Below are 17,487 nucleotides of genomic sequence, written 5' to 3'. Positions count from 1 at the left end.
ATGTTGTGGAATACATGGAATTATCAATCTGTTTATGATATATTGAAAATTTTCAATTATTAGCAGAGTTATTATCGTATTAATTATCCAGATCTTTTCTATTCAAGGTTCTTAAAAACAAACATCAAAATATATCTTTCAAATTCTTTTATCCTATATCATTAGATCCTACTTTAAAATGGTCTCATTACAGTTTTGTCTGCTAATTTTACTGTGATTTAGTTGAAGCAAACTTGTAGAACTTCAGCAGAGTGAAACATAGTACATCCTATTTAAGGTCTTGGGTTCGAGCCCTGGAATAAAAAAAATCTTGTTTCAGTCTGCGCAGATTTGGCAAAGAATATCCATATATGCTAATAATTCAAAATCATCGAAGATCATTGGACTATCAAACACTTTACATTCTCAACACGACGTTTGCTTACAATTGTAAAATACTTCTATAAAGTACATCTTATACTATAGTAGAGTACTAACTACACCTACAATTTGTAGTATTATACACTCTACATGTATGGACACATACAAATGGTACCAACTCAAGATTCAATACACTCTAGAGCCATGTAATTTGTTCATTCAGATTCTGTGTCTGCAGTTGGATGAATAACCTGCAAATAGGCATCATTAACATCCGTCAACAATTAAGACTTAACAATTTTTTTAAAATATTGACCGCGCATTGCACAGGTTCTAGTACTAGTACTAGTAATTGTGAAATGAATTGTCAAGAGGTACCTGTGGGCGCTTATCCTCACTAAAGCTGACAGTCCGGACTTTAAACTCTCCTCTGCTTGTTGTAAGTTCATCCAAAATCTCAGCATCACAAATTTCTATCTCGCCTTCAGTTCTAGGAAGAGTTGTCTCCGTTTCCTAATCATATTATTTGGTGACAGTTCATTAGCTAAGTGAGCGTTGTGGACTTGACTAATGAAAATCTGAAAATTAAATGGAGTTGACAAATGACAATGTTAGGATTACCCTGAAAGAGATGCTAAGTGCGCGTTGTGGAGCACCAGCTATTTCCTCATACTCGGCTGCATCAAGCTCTTGTAAATGACGAGGGTGTAACAATTTGGGAAGCAAATGTTGTCTTATGCTTATGAGGAGAATAAATGGCAAGGGGAAGAGAATGCCAGCTATAGGAATCCAAGTAACTCCAAAGACAAAAAGTAGGTACACAAATTGGAATATTGTGAAGATTGCAATGTATCTGAATGGTACTGATTCCACAAAAGATGCATGAACCCCTTCAAGGACCCTGTCATCATTATCACTCTGGTTAGTTGAACAAGTCACATGTTTGCGTATCTTAATTTGAGATCAAATTTGTAAAAGCTGGTGGCTGAACTGTGTAAAGATATGGCACTTGGCCGAATTCAACCCAAGTGTCATATCTTTACATGGTATCAGAGCAAGGTTCATCCCTATTTGGGTTCCCAGTCCACGCTCCAATTGGGATTGAGCGTGAAAGGGCGTGTTAGAATGGGTTAGAGTCTCATATGTAAATGTTAGTCAAAAGGAACAAGACTTGATGATCTATTTACTTAATAACTTCAATGATCATATGCCAATAATGGAACTTACTTAAATCTCCTGCCAGGGGAGACAAATAGAAGCAGTGTTCTTTCCCACAGTTGATTTCCTGGAAGGCTGTCAATAGCCATGTAGGCGAAATATCCCCAAAGAACTGAAGTTGGTATCTTTTTTATCACTGGCATAGCACCTACTGATGCTGCTACCAGTAGTGACTGCAATAGATTGCTGACTCTTTGTTCATTTACTCGAACCGGCAAGTAAGCATCAATGTACTTCTCAGGATCAAATATACCATTAGACTTTTCGCCATTTGCATTTTCACTTTCACCTTTCATTATTGCCTCTTTCAAATGTTCCAACTCTTTAGCTACTGCACTCTGCATAGCCAGGAAAGATCAGTTTTATAAAGCTCAATATTACTCTAGATATTACCATAACGACATGTAAGATGTTCAGTCTCATTGGTGTAACTTGTAAGTATTGGACAAATTGACTCATGGTGCAATTTTTGGAAGTGTTAAAGAAACTAAGAAGATGGACTTACAATAGGAGAACTATCTATCTCTATAAATACAGCTTGCATATTGCCATAGATTTCAGAATTGCTAGCTTTTCGCCTGATACTCTCCTTCGCACTTTCAACCATCTTCTTCCGGATAAGCTAGTTAGCAATACATAACTGTTTAGATCTCAATGTAGCAGCACCAGAGGCAACATAGTAATAAGTATCATAACAATCATCGACAAGTAAATTATATTTACCTGTTTCTTAAGAATAGCCAAACTTTTAGTATGCATTGGGGACTGTGGCAGGACACCATTTGAAGGAGGCAATCCTAGTAAACCACAAAGCAAAGTCTGGACAGAAGTATCAACCCTTGTCATTGGTCTTGATTGTAGAAACATCGACATATATAAATTGAAAAAGTAGAAGAAATCAACAGATGATAGGATAGCATACCATAAATCCCAAGAGTAATATATCGTAATGATAAGCAGAAGGATTCTTTAAATTGAACTCTTTTTGTTGTGCCATTTGCGAAGCAACACTGTGATCGAAGAAATAGAGTCCGGCTATCATCACAGCTGGTATTATGGCAGCAAATATGTATACTGGAGGAACCTTCACCATGTCCTGCAGTTTACGTATACATTTAAAGCTCAAGATTTCTCATTGACTGATCGAAGAAAGAACCTTTCACAATTTTTCACACCTTAATTACAGTCCAGTGATATAAAGATGCAGACTCCCAAGGAAGGGGACTATAGAGAGTTCTAGGAACTCCAGATGGAACATTGCTTGGCACGATAAATGAGAGAGCTGACCACATGAGAACCATTAAAGGAACTCCATAGTCGGCGATGAAGCTTCTAATCCAGCCTGATTTAACGTAAAAAGGAAGTTGTGAGACATGTACTTTGATGAAGTGACAACATATTGACACCATCAAAATGCTTGGATTACAAACCTGTGCCGTACCACCATGACCTTGCTTTCCTGCTCTTTAAGGCTGTGTAGAGAAGACCAAAGGTGAATATGATTCCAAGTAGTCCGTTCGTGTAAAGCCAATGGAATTGATATTTCTCCGAACTTGGGTCCTCAGCTTTAGGAATGCTGAACTCACTTACCAATCCCTACAAAGTTACAATAAAAAAATCCATTCTGATCAAGACTTCCTTCAGATGTCACCAAGAGATGCAGAGGCAGGATCACAATTATTGTTTTGCTTACTAGGTTATTGAAAAGGATTATTTGTACATAGCGAATTAGTTTTGTAACACAAATACAGAGTTTGAACCAGAGTTACTGGGTTCTTCCGAACCCATAACTACTATCAAAAGAATTCTTGTTTCTGCAGCTAAAGTGTACCTTAATTGCCTCTTGAATGAAAAGTACCGCGATAAGCATTCCAAAAGTTTCCCCAGCAATCCTTGTAAATTTACTTATGATAGAACATGCATTGAATATTGCTAGAAGAAATAACATGAGAGCTGTCCAGACACAAACCCTGCAGCAAGATTTCATCATAGACATGAGAAATCATGAACGTCGTCTATCATCAAACAACCTTATATGAAAATCGAACATATTCTAACATACCATCCGGCCCAAGCCAAGTAAAGGGTCTGTCCTAAATCTTCTCTCCCTTTAGCAAACTTGTACAAGTAACTGTACATAATAATAGTAGGTTCTGCAACTCCTAGTATCATAAGTGGTTGCCCCCCGAGTATCGAGTGAATGATACCACAAATTGCTGTAGAAGCTAAAGTTTCCACAGTGCTGAGGCTCCCATCTAAAATGCAAATTCAAGTTATATAATAGGAAAACTTATGATCACAAATGCATTTGATTGCCTTTAGACATCGAAAGTTTAAAATGTAAAAGAACCTGTTTCTCTGCTCAATTGTTCTCCAAAAGCAATCACTGGAAGAGCAGATGCAAAAAATATGTAGGTAGTTGGAGCTAATATCCTGGCATATACACATAGAAGTAGAAGTTAGAATACAATCAAAGGAACATATAAATTTTTACTCATTTACAAAAATTGTTTAAGAACAACTAAGAAAAATAGCCTCAACGGGCAAGTAAACACTCCAACTTTGAGGATGCACATCTACACACCTCAATTTGTCTCCACTATGTGAGTTGAACACTCCAACTGACAAAATGATCATCCAGACACTTCCAAAATGTATGTGTCATGTCAGCATTGGGTGTCCACGAGACACAGTGGGGAACGAGTTGAGGTGTCTAGATGTCCATACTCAAAGTTAGAGTGTTTAACTGCCGGCTGAGACCAAACTAAGACCCTATCAATGTAATATGACAAGAAAAAACATATTACCCTATTCCGGATCTAATTCCAGCAATCCAATCCTGCTTGTAGCAAGATACTCGTCCTCGAATATCGTCTGAAATGCCTTTGAATGGAGTTCTGGGGAGACTCTTCATACCTGGTGTACCACAAAAAATATAACAGAAAAATAAGTATTCATGAATCAAAATACAAAAGATGTATAATTTTAGAACTGTTACTACATACTTCATACTATTAGTAGTATTCATTTATCATGGTATTTTTTTCACAGTATACAGGGCATGTATCGCTTACTAAACTCTAGTTCTCTACAAGAATCAAAGACGCAACATGCATTGATAATCTTGTTCTTCACAAGAGACTTGCTTTTGTTGTTTTGGGCCAGAATTTAAATTTGATGGATTCAATCCTTGTGCTGGACTCAAAAATCAAGTTAGACAGGTTTAACATTTATGTTCTTACCAATGTCGAAAATTTGTATAGAAAAGGAAAATATCAGAACAAGATTAATAATTTCTAGTTCAGGGTGTGTTTCAATGCATTCATCTTTTGTTCAGGGTGTGTTTACGGAGTTCTCGACCATATTTTCTGCTTATGTACCAAACACACAAAAGAATCACTTATTTTTCAAGAAAATATTTTTCTTCGCACCAAACACGAATAAATGATGAGTTGAAGCCATGTGAAAGAACCATTAGTTACCTGATATTTGTCTCACTTTCTCAAGAAAATAGCTTGAAATTATATAGGGTAAGTTCTTCAAGAGAGTTATATTTGTGAGTGCTAAAACAAACGTTCTTATATAGGTTAGGCAGGATTTGTTACTTGCACCTAATCAAAACTTGTACTCTTGTGCCTGAGCTTTCTAGGACAGAAAATCTATGTATCAATTGGCTAGCTGGCCACGTCTCTTAGAAGAAGACAATTATATTAGTTCAAAACAAAAATAAATAAATATAACTCATAGGTCAGACATGACGATCTGAGCTAATTATTTTAAGTTTTCTCACAGATTAAGAATATGTTAATTATTTCTTTAATCTAATGTAATTGTTTGATAAGATTTCACTGCCCAAGGACAAAAATTCTGCAAAATCATGGTCATTGCATAACAGCATATATAAGGCATGTAAATATATGGAACCTTGTGGCACATGAAGACTTAAGTAGTTTACAAGCTCTCTTTATAGGTTTTGTCCACCCATATGTATTAAGAAATTCAACAATATGTTAGGGTGTACGAACAAAGTCAAACGTTGATATATAGTTGAAAAGATTGGGAACCTATATATAACGTGTAGATATACTCGAAAAAAAATCTTACGAGCTTGAGTCAGATAATATCATATTTTAAGTATCTTTAAATTGACTTAGCCCAACAATTAGTATCAGAGCCAATGACTCGAATGGACGAATATGGTGACAGCGGAGTGATAGTGGGAGGCTTGATTTACTACTGTTACTATGCCAAAAGTTTCTTGGAGTTGGAGGCAAACGTACAAGAAAAAGCTAGTTATGGGCCTCAATAGTCATAAATGCTCTATCATATGGGTGACTCGCTCTCAATCTAAAAAATTAACTCATTAGTCATAGTAATAAGTCACGTGGAACTTAGTTGAGCTCATGAAAACATTACAAAATCATACTCATTACATAGTATTTTTAAGGTGTATATATGTATGATAATGTTCAAGTATTTCTAGTGACAAGACCACCAGGACATTTGGATATTCTTAATATCACGTTGAATTATTAATACTATACTATTTATTTATAAGTACGGAGTAATAAATTGAAGCTGTTTAAAGAAAACATTATTTGAACATATGATTTGCCGGTTATAAATTCTAGGGCCTTCTAAATAACGCATGTATACACCATTTTAATACACATATATATATTATCCCATATGATGACGAACAAGATCTTATTTATATCACCATGGATGTTTCATTCATTTGTTATTTATGAGTTGTACGTACATGAAATTTATTTGTAACTACTTGTGACTAGCACAACCCAACACATTATGCCAGATAATATATGTTCCTGTACAGCTTCTTAAAGACAAAAAAAATAATTATATTATTACACATTTTTTTATAAATTATTTTCTGGCTAGGAATGGAGTATTTCCCAGTTCCCACACCAACTTTTTTGCCTGCTCTACTTTTGAGTTTTGACTATCACATACCAATGTCTTGAAAAATATAGATTTAGATGAGTCTAGAAGAAACTCATAGTATAATGATGAATTATATAGTGGTATTTCTAATAAATCTATCATTGATTCCTTTTTTTTAAATGAAAAGAAGTTGTCAAGAAGAGAAGTAATAATAATGTACTTGAACATATGATCCAAAAACTATTTGTGGGTTCAACTTAAGCGAGATGTTATTATGATTTGATCTTTGTTTATTTCTTTTAATATAGCGTTACTTTTAGTTTGGACGCACTCTTTAAGATATTGTTTTTTTGTTTTTACTAACTTAAACCTAATTAAATGTCTTGAAGAAAGAAGTGATTCTTTATTGACGTAAGACTAAGTATATGTATTAAAACAAGGGTAATTTTGAAAGAATAAGATCAATTCTTTTTTTAAATTCTAAAACACCATTTATTTTGAAATAAAATTAAAAGGTTGAAATACCAAATTCTAGGTATATGTTCGTTTGTCATGACTCATGACCCAACTAGGGACTAATAGCGCGGGTCGCACACTAATATATGATGCATATATATATATAAAAAAATTTTTAAGTTAACGAATATCCGTGCAGCCTAATAGATTGGTCCGCCCTATTGGGCAGCACTCAATTGGATTTATTTCCATCTTCAATTTTCGCAAAGAGAAGGAAATATTAACGCGACACAAATGTTTATCTTCTAATATGTAAAACTTTTACAGGCAGGGACTGTGCTATCAGTGAATTAAATCAAATTCCAAATATATAAATGAAATAACAAGAGAATCAAAATGTGAGCAACTTGAATATTATCGATTGGGGACCATTTCCCTTTTTCAACTGTAAGTCAAAAAACAAATTAATTTTGAAGGGACCTGTTGATTTTTGTTCGAGACTATTAAGGTTTTTTATTATATTATTTTAAGAGACTCTAAGGTTTGATACTTGTTCTCTATTTTGCCAATCAAATAATTGGATGACTAATTGGTGTGGATGGGAATATTAGTTCTACATATTATTCTCCAGTAGTTATGGTTAGGAAGGCACAAGCATTTGCTTCCTCTTGTTCATGTTATTTATCATTATTGATGAAGACGAGAATTGAGTTATGACGAACGAAAACGGACTCGTCGGTCTAAAGCCAAATTTTATAAAGAGGTCTTATTGTATTTTTTTCAGTTGACGTATAACATATTCAATGTAATTTCACAAGTGGAGTTTGAGGAAGGTAAGATGTAGGCATATATTTAGAAGTAAGAATGTTAATAATGTAAATTTTCACTGAAAAACATAATATAAAATTAAATGATAAAATCTTACTTAAAAATTTGAGAAATTGATATAATGATATCAAAATAGTGTTGTTGGTGTATTTTGGTTTGTATAATAAAATTTTAAATTCAAGAAGAAAACATAACATTGAATAGAGGATTAGTTAGTGTTGTTTAAAATTCTAGTACATGTTCTAACCGAGGCAAATTTAAATATTGTTGTTACCTATTGTATTGTATCATATTGTTCCAAATATATTGTCAGTTTTGATTGTTACTTAAATTTTATTATATCATATTATTAAATTCATCGTTACGTAATAATAAAATTTTAATGACTTATTTGATATGGTCACATTGCTACTTTTTTTTTCTTCTCATTTTGACTTTGCTTGTTATTTAGTATTAATCATATTTTATTCTTTTTACCTACCTTTTAATAATAAGTCATATATATAAAAGTTTATTCCTTATATTGTTTATGTGTGGCGTTAGGTAATGACGTGAAACGATCGATACAATCATCTAATCTATCCAAATGTTATATTCATCAAATCAATATAGTATAATACATTATGAAACTATATGGGATAAAATTTACAAATAGCCACTTTTCAGTTCTTATAACTAAAATATACTTCCTCCATTCCTATTTATATGACGTCATTACTAAAAATGGATGTTCCTTAATACTTGTCATTTCACAAAACCAATGCATAAATGACACTATGCTTTCCATTTTACCCTTGAGAATTATTAGCCTTGAAAGTATAAATTTGACCAACATAGGAAAACTAAATAATTAATTCATGCTCATAGGTCAAATTAATTAATCAAAATAAATTAATTCATGCTCATTTATTTAAAACTTGACTTCAAAAGAACACTAAATAAGAGTATAATAGTAAATTTACCTAATTTCTTAAGAGACGTAAAACCTAAAATGATGACGCATAAATAAAAACGGGAAATGATTATTTCAAATTTTACGGCCAAAATCAACAAATTATGTATGAAATTTTACTTATGAAACTTTGAAACTCCAAAATACTAGCTATTTCATAAAGTTATGAACAAAAGTTGCCAACAAAGGATATTTGTATCAATATATGTATTTGCTTATGAAACTCCCCAAAAGGTTAAACTAAGGCCCAGGCCCATATATAGAATACTTGTTCATGAAAGCCCAAAGTACAAACTCCATAAAGTTTTGAGAAAATTACGTGAATTGGCAAATATTACTAAGTTATTATTCAACGAGAGTATAATTTCACTTAATTATTGTGGGTGATTATAGTTTAATATGATTTGCTTTTAAATAGGGGACCTATCGCCGGTTTGTATACCTAATTAGGAATAAAAACCCTTAACTTATTTGTACACTAATTTATACAAATCTAATGTTATCTCCTCTCTCTAATTCTCTATAATCACTCATATACTTTAAATTTGAATTCCAAAATGTACTTTCTCCCTTGTAACGTATATGCTCCGGCGATGATTCTCTGATTATCGTCGTCGGATTCGATTCAATCGCATTTGATCTAACGGTTCATATATATGTGCTGCAATTTCTTCTGTATTCTTACTTATTGCCTGCTCTCTTATCCTCTCAGTAAGATTCCTTCATCATGTACTAAATTTAAGGCATTTTCTAGCTTATAATTAAAAAAAATTATTGCTCAATATGTTTTTATCGATTTGTATATGATTTTTTTTTTTGTTTTATTTTGAACAGAAATATGTCATTAGTCTTCCTATTTTCAATTTTTTTTTAAAAAAATGGATGATGGAGGATCAAGAACAACTGATGAGGTTGTTTCTGATTTATTAGATCGGGACAAATCTAAAGAGTCTCAAATTTTTTGTTTTAACCCTAATTATATATAGCAATTTGTATATTTTTTGTTATTATTTATACATATACATAATTATGACTGATTACTATATATATACATAACTATGTTGAAGTGTATTTATATATTTGTATATGTAAATCACATATTCATTAAATGTATATACACATTCATATATATATATTATCTGACACATATACAATTCAAATATACATATGGAACATATACGTTCTATGACAAAGTCATTGTCATACAAACACATATACGAAATAAAATGTATAATCATTTCACAACTTTCGATAAGTGATGGATTTTAGGTTACAAGTGCAACAACTTTATTAGAGTGTATCGAATTTCTATTATTTAAAAGTAATTCTAAATTAATACATCTATTTTTATTTGTTTTTTTTAAAATTTAATTGAACATGAAATTTATAAAAACAAGGAGAGCTTTAAAATTTTATAATCCTAAACTAAAAAGATATGTAATGCATCAAAAGTCTAGAATATTATCTTAATCTAGTGATCTTAAGAATAACATATTTAGTTTAAAATAAAATAGAAAGAAAAAGTGTAATGATCGCAAAACAAATTTGAATAACAAGTATTTTCAGAACAATTTTCAATTAACTGATAACTAAATTAAAATACAAGCTAAGCTAATAACGAAATAACTAAAAGTGAGAAAGTCGAACATTAACTTCTAAGCTCATAACAAAAAAGTCGAACAATAGCTTAGAAGCTAATAACAAAAATAACCGAAAATGAAAAAATTGACTAGTTGATTATTCACTCAATAGATCTGCATAAAAAAGTAGAGTTTTCTCACCTCTGTTAGTTTGTCGAGTATTGTTCATTTTTTTAATTTACCGTTATATTGATTACTGAATTGGAGTATAAGCTAAGCTAATAACTGGAAATTGGAAACTTGAACAGTAGCTCCAAAGCTAATAACAAAATAACTGAAAATGTGAAATTTAAACAGTAACACCTAAGCTAATAACAGGAAAAACTAAAAGTGAAAAATTGAACAGTAACTCCTAAGCTCGATAGATCTATAGAACGGAAGTAGATGATACGTACAAGATTTGGAATAGATTAAGAAAGAAGAATTTAGGAAGAATGAGAAGAATTTCGAAAAAAATATATCAGTGCGAATTCGATGTCTCCTTTGCCCTATTAATCTGTTACATTACCATATCACCGAAATGAATGAACTAGCAAAACTAACTATTCCCAAACCCTAGATTTACAAAAACAAAATAGAAGATTTGAAATAGATTGATAATTAGAATTTGGGAAGAAGAGATGTGATAGGGTATTGTTCATCTTTTTCTGTTTACCGTTATATTGAAAACTGAATTGGAATATAAGCTAAGCTAAAAACGAAAAATAACTGAAAATTGGAAACTTGAATAGTAGCTCCAAAGCTAATAACGAAAATAACTGAAAATGTGAAATTTAAATAGTAACACCTAAGCTAATAACAGGAAAAACTAAAAGTGAAAAATTGAACAGTAACTCCTAAGCTCGATAGATCTATAGAAACGGAAGTAGATGATACAATATTTGGAATAGATTAAGAAAGAAAACTTTAGGAAGAATGAGAAGAATTTCGGAAAAAAGATATCAGTGCGAATTCGATGTCTCCTCTGCCTTATTAATCTGTTACATTACCATATCACTGAAATGAATGAACTAGCAAAACTAACTATTCCCAAACCTAGATCTACAAAAACATAAAAACAAAATAGAAGATTTGAAATAGATTGATAATAAGAAATTGGGAAGAAGAGATGAGATAGAGAATTGTTTATTTTTTCTATTTACCGTTATATTGATAACTAAATTGGAATATAAGCTAAGCTAATAAAGAAAATATATAACTGAAAATTGAAAACTTGAACAGTAGCTCCGAAGCTAATAACGAAAATAACTGAAAATGTGAAATTTAAACAGTAACACCTAAGCTAATAACAGAAAAGGCTGAAAGTGAAAAATTGTACAGTAACTCCAAAGCTCTATAGATATGTAGAAACGGAAATAGTACAAGACTTGGAATAGATTAAGAAAGAAGAATTTCGAGAAAAAAATATCAGTGCAGATTCAATGTCTCCTATGTCCTGTTAATCTGTTACATTACCATGTAACTGAAATGAATGAACTAGCAAAACTAACTAATCCCAAACCCTAGAAGCTCAATAACTCGTCATCAACCTGGATCCTCCAAGTAATGTAACTAAATTTCGAATAAACCTCCAACTCATTACATACCTGATTTAACGAAACTTTCTCAACAAATAACTTATGAGAATAAAATAAATAAGACGTGTATTTCTTACCCAATTACTTTAAATCATATTAATTTACTATATTCGAGTGGTAAATTAAGATTAAAAATCAAGATTAATGTATATAAAACTATACACTAGACACTAGGAGGTGGGTAGGTGGGGTTGGGGGTGGGGTGTGATGTGACTATATTACATCTTGTTTCCGCATTGTCTTCCCTGCGCCAAGCCCTATAGTTTCAGTATATTTTTATTTTTTCTTTTTCTGTGGTTTTTGTATTAGTTTTTTTCTATATATTTTGTTTCTTAATTTGGTAATAATTCGGAGTTGTGATCTATCCTTAGGGCTTCTTATATGAGTTGATAGGGTTAGAAAGGTGTGGATCCATCAAAGAAACATCAAATCTCAAAATTAGGGTTTCCCACCTTTTACAGTCGCGCCAGTTCCCCATCTATCTATACATACATATATATCTGATTGTGATTTTGTAGATCTTTTCAAATTTATGTTTTAATTCTATGTTTCTTTGATCTCACAACTCGGGAAAAGCAATTGTGCTTGAATTTTTTGTTCATCGGTCAATTGTCACTTTCTTTCATTTGGGGACCTTTTTTTTTTTTGATCAATTTCGATTCTATTATATCGGCGCTGGGTTGGGTTTCTCGTAGATATCATAATCTTTGTGAATTGATTTAATTAGAATTGGCAGCAATGGATAAGAAGAAAGTTGTGGCACCGCTTGTTTGTCATGGGCATTCTCGTCCTGTTGTTGATCTGTCCTACAGTCCAATCACTCCTGATGGATTCTTCCTCATCAGTGCCAGCAAGGGTAATTTTTTTTTACCGATGATTAATTTTATGCCTTTTTGATAATTTTGATAATCGATTTAAGTGTTGAGTGTGTTGCATTCCGATTGTCAAGAATGATCTAGTACATTCTAAATTATGGAACTTTCTTTTGCTAACTCCTGCTCCAGTATTTAAGATTGTGCTAATTACTTCTCAAAAATTCCTTTAGATTGTTTATGGTATTTACATCCTTAGAACCCCCACTCCTCCCCATTTATAGCATTTGATCTTTATGAGCTAGTTGCACAACCTTAATTATGTGAGATATTCTTGGTACTGTGGTGGTAACATTTACTATAGTTTACCATTGGTTTTGTGCGTTTTAATGTATTTTTGAGCAAATAGATTAGCATTGTAGTTTCAATTGTAGGTTTTGCTGTTGAACTTTAGGATTTCATGCATTTGCTTAGAGATTGTGGAAAATACTGAGTGGCAGCAATTTAAGAAAGCCAAAGAAGATTATTTTTCAATGTGAAGGGATTTCTATCCTCATAGAATTGAGGAAGACAATTGGGAAGTGTTTCTGTATTTTATATAGTGTAAGGCATTGATGTGAAATGCATACTTCATTTATGTGCAGATGTTATCAAACCTTGTTAAAGTAAACCTTAATTATTTTATCTGCATTCAATTCGATCAAATATATTACCAAGCTCAATGCATTCCATGGTAGGTGTGGGCATATATCATCATCTTAAGTATTAGGTATGCCTAGTGTTTTCACCAGATGCCATAATTGGTGGTAAATAGAATGATTGGCATGCTGCGGCACTTGGGATCTTTGTTGTCAGTAGCCATTGAGATTTTCTTACTATGTTGTCGGTGTTCAGGCATGTCATCACACGTATGCTAACTGTTCTCACCTAATTCTCTACGGTGGCCAGAAAGATGGGTAAAATCTCATTTGCCTCAGATTTTTCACCACCATATCGCAGGAGCCTGGTAAAGCAGAAAATGATATAAACTAAGACGTTCTTTAGTGTATCACACCATCGTCAAAAAATCCCAGTTCTTTTTCTTCTGAATTTGTTGATTTAATGCTTTTTGTTTTTTTGCCAAGCAGACTTGGTGAAAGATAATGCACAATTAAGAAATAGATTTGTATAGGCAATACCAATTAGTCCTGGAATATGTTTCAGTCATGTTAATATATATAGTTACTTTAGATTCTCTGTCCTATGCTTTATAGGAGTTGGACATATCAAAGTTTTTTATGCAAGTAGATAATATATAGAACTTTTACTACTTTTTTTTATTTTTATTTTTGTATAATGTTGGCTCGAGATGAATTTAAATGGAGAAACATGGTCAATGAGGATTTATGTAGCCTACACAACTTGTTTGGGACTTGGGTGTAGTAGTTGTTGTATTTGTTCATTTGCTGCTATAAGTTTTCATGTTGTATTTGTTTATTTGCTGCAATAAGTTTTAATGTTGTATTTGTTCATTTTCTGCAATAAATTTTCATGTTGTTACCTGTTCATAATTTCTAAATTGTTTCCATCTTGTAAGATTCTACACCAATGCTGAGAAATGGAGAGACTGGAGATTGGATTGGAACATTTGAAGGGCATAAAGGAGCCGTGTGGAGTTGTTGTTTGGATAAACATGCTCTTCGTGCTGCATCTGCATCTGCTGATTTCAGCGCGTATGTTATCTAGCGGCTTCACTTCAGTACTTTGAAAAGTAGCATTTAAGTGATATTATTATGGTGACATCTGTCTATAAATAAGTGATGTAGAACAAAAGAAGTACTTTTGTGGCATGTCTATTATTGGTCAACCTTGCATGTCATTTTATATACATAGATTTATTAAAATAATCTCTTATAGAATACGGTAGAATCTTTGTCATCCTTTTTTAAGAATTTTCCATGGCTCAACATTGTCCTTTTTTACCTTTCTATATTGTGATTTGTGTTGGTTGTTTTCAGGAAATTGTGGGATGCATTGACTGGGGATGTATTACACTCATTTGACCACAAGCACATAGTTCGAGCATGTGCCTTTTCAGAGGTACCTCCTGCTTTACTTCTATTAAAGTTCCTTCAGGTTAGAGCTCTTTAGAGCTCTTTATATCTTCACTTAAGTTGTAGTAACCAAGTTATAATATTGATTTAATAGAATACTGTTGCACTGACCATTTTTTGGTCTTTGTTTGACACACTATAAAGGGGCTAACAAATGCACTTTGTTCTTTTATAACTTTGCATCTCCTTGATGCCTTAATGTTGAAATACCTTCATAAAACAATAGAATACTGTGAATGTATATGCCCATCAAGGCTTATGTATATTGGCAGAAATCACACTTCATTGACTAGTAGGCAACACTCTTGGGTGCTTATGTAAAATCCCTTGTGTAGGTTGAAAAACTAAGAGCAGAGAATGCCAATTTCAATTATTGCTGAGTCATGAGAGGCTACTGCTATTGAAAGGCAAACATCTTTCATTATTAAAACTAATTTACATTGTTTCAGGCTTTGAGTTAAATTCTCTAGTCAATCCTATTTGACGGGAACTTTCTTTCTTTTCCTTTTTGGTTCTCTCTTTTTTTCCCCTCTCTTAATTGGTACAAAATGTCAAAGGGACTTCAATCCATATTAATCTTTTCCATTTGTTAACCTTTACATTCAGCTAATTTGTATGAACTATTGTGTGATGACTTAGCAGGATACAAATCTGCTACTCACTGGTGGTTTTGAAAAAATTCTTCGGATATTTGATTTAAATCGACCTGATGCACCTCCAAGGGAAATTGACAGCTCTCCTGGTTCAGTAAGGACAGTTGCTTGGCTGCACAGTGATCAAACTATTTTGAGTTCCTCTGGAGATGCTGGTGGATTGAGGTAGGCTTTCAAAGTCTGCTGAATCTAGTTGTATATTTTGTTCATTTTTTTCTTGCTGGTTGCATTAGTGATGTGGCTAGTGCTCATGGTCACTTAGACTTTGCAATTCATTGATCTACTAATCAACCATAAACTTAACCAAGTAATGTACAATACTTTGCTAAATATTATTGGATACTTGATACAATGGCCATACATGTGGTTCATATATCCGTATGGACTTTCACTCCCCAGACACTGTTCACTATCTTAAATTGGTTTTGATTTAATTGTTGTAAACTAGGTTATGGGACGTGAGGAGCGGCAAAGTTGTTCAAATCCTTGAAACTAAGTTTCCTGTAACCAGTGCTGAAGTAAGTCAGGATGGTCGTTACATAACAACTGCTGATGGTTCCTCTGTCAAGTTTTGGGATGCTAACCAGTATGTATTTTTTTTCATACTTCAATGGCACGCACATAAATGCTTTAAATAAAGAATCTTGCCACAGTTTACATTGCATTTTAACTTATTTCTTTACAAGCAGCTTTGGATTGGTGAAGAGTCACGACTTGCCTTGCAAAGTTGAATCTGCTTCCCTGGAACCAAAGTTCGGTAATAGGTTCATTGCCGGAGGAGAAGATATGTGGGTTCATGTCTTTGATTTTCACACTGGAGAGGAAATTGGTAAGTTGTGTGGGGCTCTGTAAATATTTAGAAATTCTAGTTACTCTGATCAATGCCTCTTTGTTTATGTGTTCCTTTTTCTGGTATTTGCGTTTTCTTGACTTAAGTAGGGGTTTATGCTTCTATTTTCGTTAAAGTAGGTCCAAGCTTTAACCACACGATATATTCTATTCTTGTACAACATAGGATGCAACAAGGGACACCATGGTCCTGTGCACTGTTTGCGGTTCTCTCCAGGAGGTGAATCCTATGCCTCAGGATCTGAAGATGGGACTATTAGAATATGGCAGCTGGGCCCTCTTGGTCAGATTGAGGACAACTCCACAGCAAACGGGTCTACTACTGCAAATGCCAATGATGGTATAAGCGAGGTGACCCAAAAGATTGACGAGTTGGCTGTTTCAGAAACAAAGAAGATGGAAGAGACACAGGTCGATGGTGTGGAGCAGAAGGTAGTTGATGCCTGATTAGGAATTTAAGGGTTTTGTATGGTTTCTCCTTTTGGAAAGCTGTAACTGGCTTGACTTCGGAGGTTTTTGCTTATGAAATAAGACTTAAGCTTGTGAGAGTGCTGGGTATTCTTTGCTTGCCCGAGATCATAATCATCAGTTATATAGTCTTTGGAGTAGTTTTCTCTGTAGAACTGAGAGAAGTACCTAGCTCTCTTCTCAGGTTCATGTTGTCCTTGGATTTGCAATTGCTTTTACAAACCAGTAGGATGTCCAAACCAGAATAGTGGCAAACCTAGTGCCTTAATAGTATGAAAAAGTAAACTCTGTAACAAGGCTTAAATTCAATGAAATAGTACTGAGTTTTGAAAATTTTAGCTCTGTGGCCGCTGATTTGGTACCTTAGTTTTTTGAGAATGTGTTGGATCTTTTAATGTCGTTGGTCGACCTTAGGATCACGATAACTTATGCAAGTCATGGGGCTGCTTTTAGTTAAAATCATATCTTAAATGGAACTAAGGGATGTGTTGATATCCAGCCTGTTTGATGATTATGATTTATGTTGAACGACCACTTTCTGTAAATGAACCTGTTTAGAGGAATGCCAATATATTTTGTAGTTCGATACAATGATAAATATGTGCAAAATGCATAATTAGGGATAGTAAATCACAGCATAAACTCCGGCGAGAATAATTAGAAAATCTAACACTGG

At 33.1% G+C, this 17,487-nt stretch overlaps 2 protein-coding genes across 2 annotated transcripts; one reads left to right on the top strand and one right to left on the bottom strand.

The window, feature by feature from the left end:
- Positions 1-532: 532 nt before the first annotated feature.
- Positions 533-4,492, bottom strand: LOC125832596 (boron transporter 4). The gene is made up of 13 exons (XM_049511787.1): positions 4,386-4,492; positions 3,929-4,011; positions 3,641-3,833; positions 3,410-3,548; positions 3,009-3,174; positions 2,754-2,920; positions 2,501-2,674; positions 2,302-2,397; positions 2,084-2,200; positions 1,588-1,916; positions 982-1,261; positions 739-873; positions 533-611 (listed from the first exon to the last, which is right to left on the bottom strand). The coding sequence occupies exons 1-13, from the start codon at positions 4,490-4,492 to the stop codon at positions 576-578; spliced, it is 2,022 nt and encodes a 673-aa protein (XP_049367744.1). The 3' UTR covers positions 533-575.
- A 7,645-nt stretch (positions 4,493-12,137) lies between these two features.
- On the top strand, positions 12,138-17,052 carry LOC125832145 (uncharacterized). Its single transcript, XM_049511294.1, has 7 exons — positions 12,138-12,792; positions 14,325-14,460; positions 14,746-14,827; positions 15,484-15,659; positions 15,943-16,080; positions 16,184-16,323; positions 16,510-17,052. The coding sequence occupies exons 1-7, from the start codon at positions 12,675-12,677 to the stop codon at positions 16,788-16,790; spliced, it is 1,071 nt and encodes a 356-aa protein (XP_049367251.1). The 5' UTR covers positions 12,138-12,674; the 3' UTR covers positions 16,791-17,052.
- Positions 17,053-17,487: the final 435 nt, after the last annotated feature.

Source organism: Solanum verrucosum, unplaced genomic scaffold, assembly GCF_900185275.1.
Source record: "Solanum verrucosum unplaced genomic scaffold, falcon-dt-bn FXZP01000009.1, whole genome shotgun sequence".
In the NCBI taxonomy this organism is placed as follows: domain Eukaryota; kingdom Viridiplantae; phylum Streptophyta; class Magnoliopsida; order Solanales; family Solanaceae; genus Solanum; species Solanum verrucosum.
This window is presented reverse-complemented; position numbering and strand designations above follow the sequence as displayed.

Bases quoted from the DNA above. Each gene is read 5' to 3' on its own strand.
- LOC125832145 (XM_049511294.1), top strand. From the start codon at position 12,675: ATGGATAAGAAGAAAGTTGTGGCACCGCTTGTTTGTCATGGGCATTCT. The intron at 16,081-16,183 runs GTATGTATTTTT...CTTTACAAGCAG, and splicing joins AAGTTTTGGGATGCTAACCA to CTTTGGATTGGTGAAGAGTC. The intron at 16,324-16,509 runs GTAAGTTGTGTG...TGTACAACATAG, and splicing joins TCACACTGGAGAGGAAATTG to GATGCAACAAGGGACACCAT.
- LOC125832596 (XM_049511787.1), bottom strand. From the start codon at position 4,492: ATGAAGAGTCTCCCCAGAACTCCATTCAAAGGCATTTCAGACGATATT. The intron at 3,175-3,409 runs GTACACTTTAGC...GTAACTTTGTAG, and splicing joins TCATTCAAGAGGCAATTAAG to GGATTGGTAAGTGAGTTCAG. The intron at 612-738 runs GTACCTCTTGAC...GCCTATTTGCAG, and splicing joins GTGAGGATAAGCGCCCACAG to GTTATTCATCCAACTGCAGA.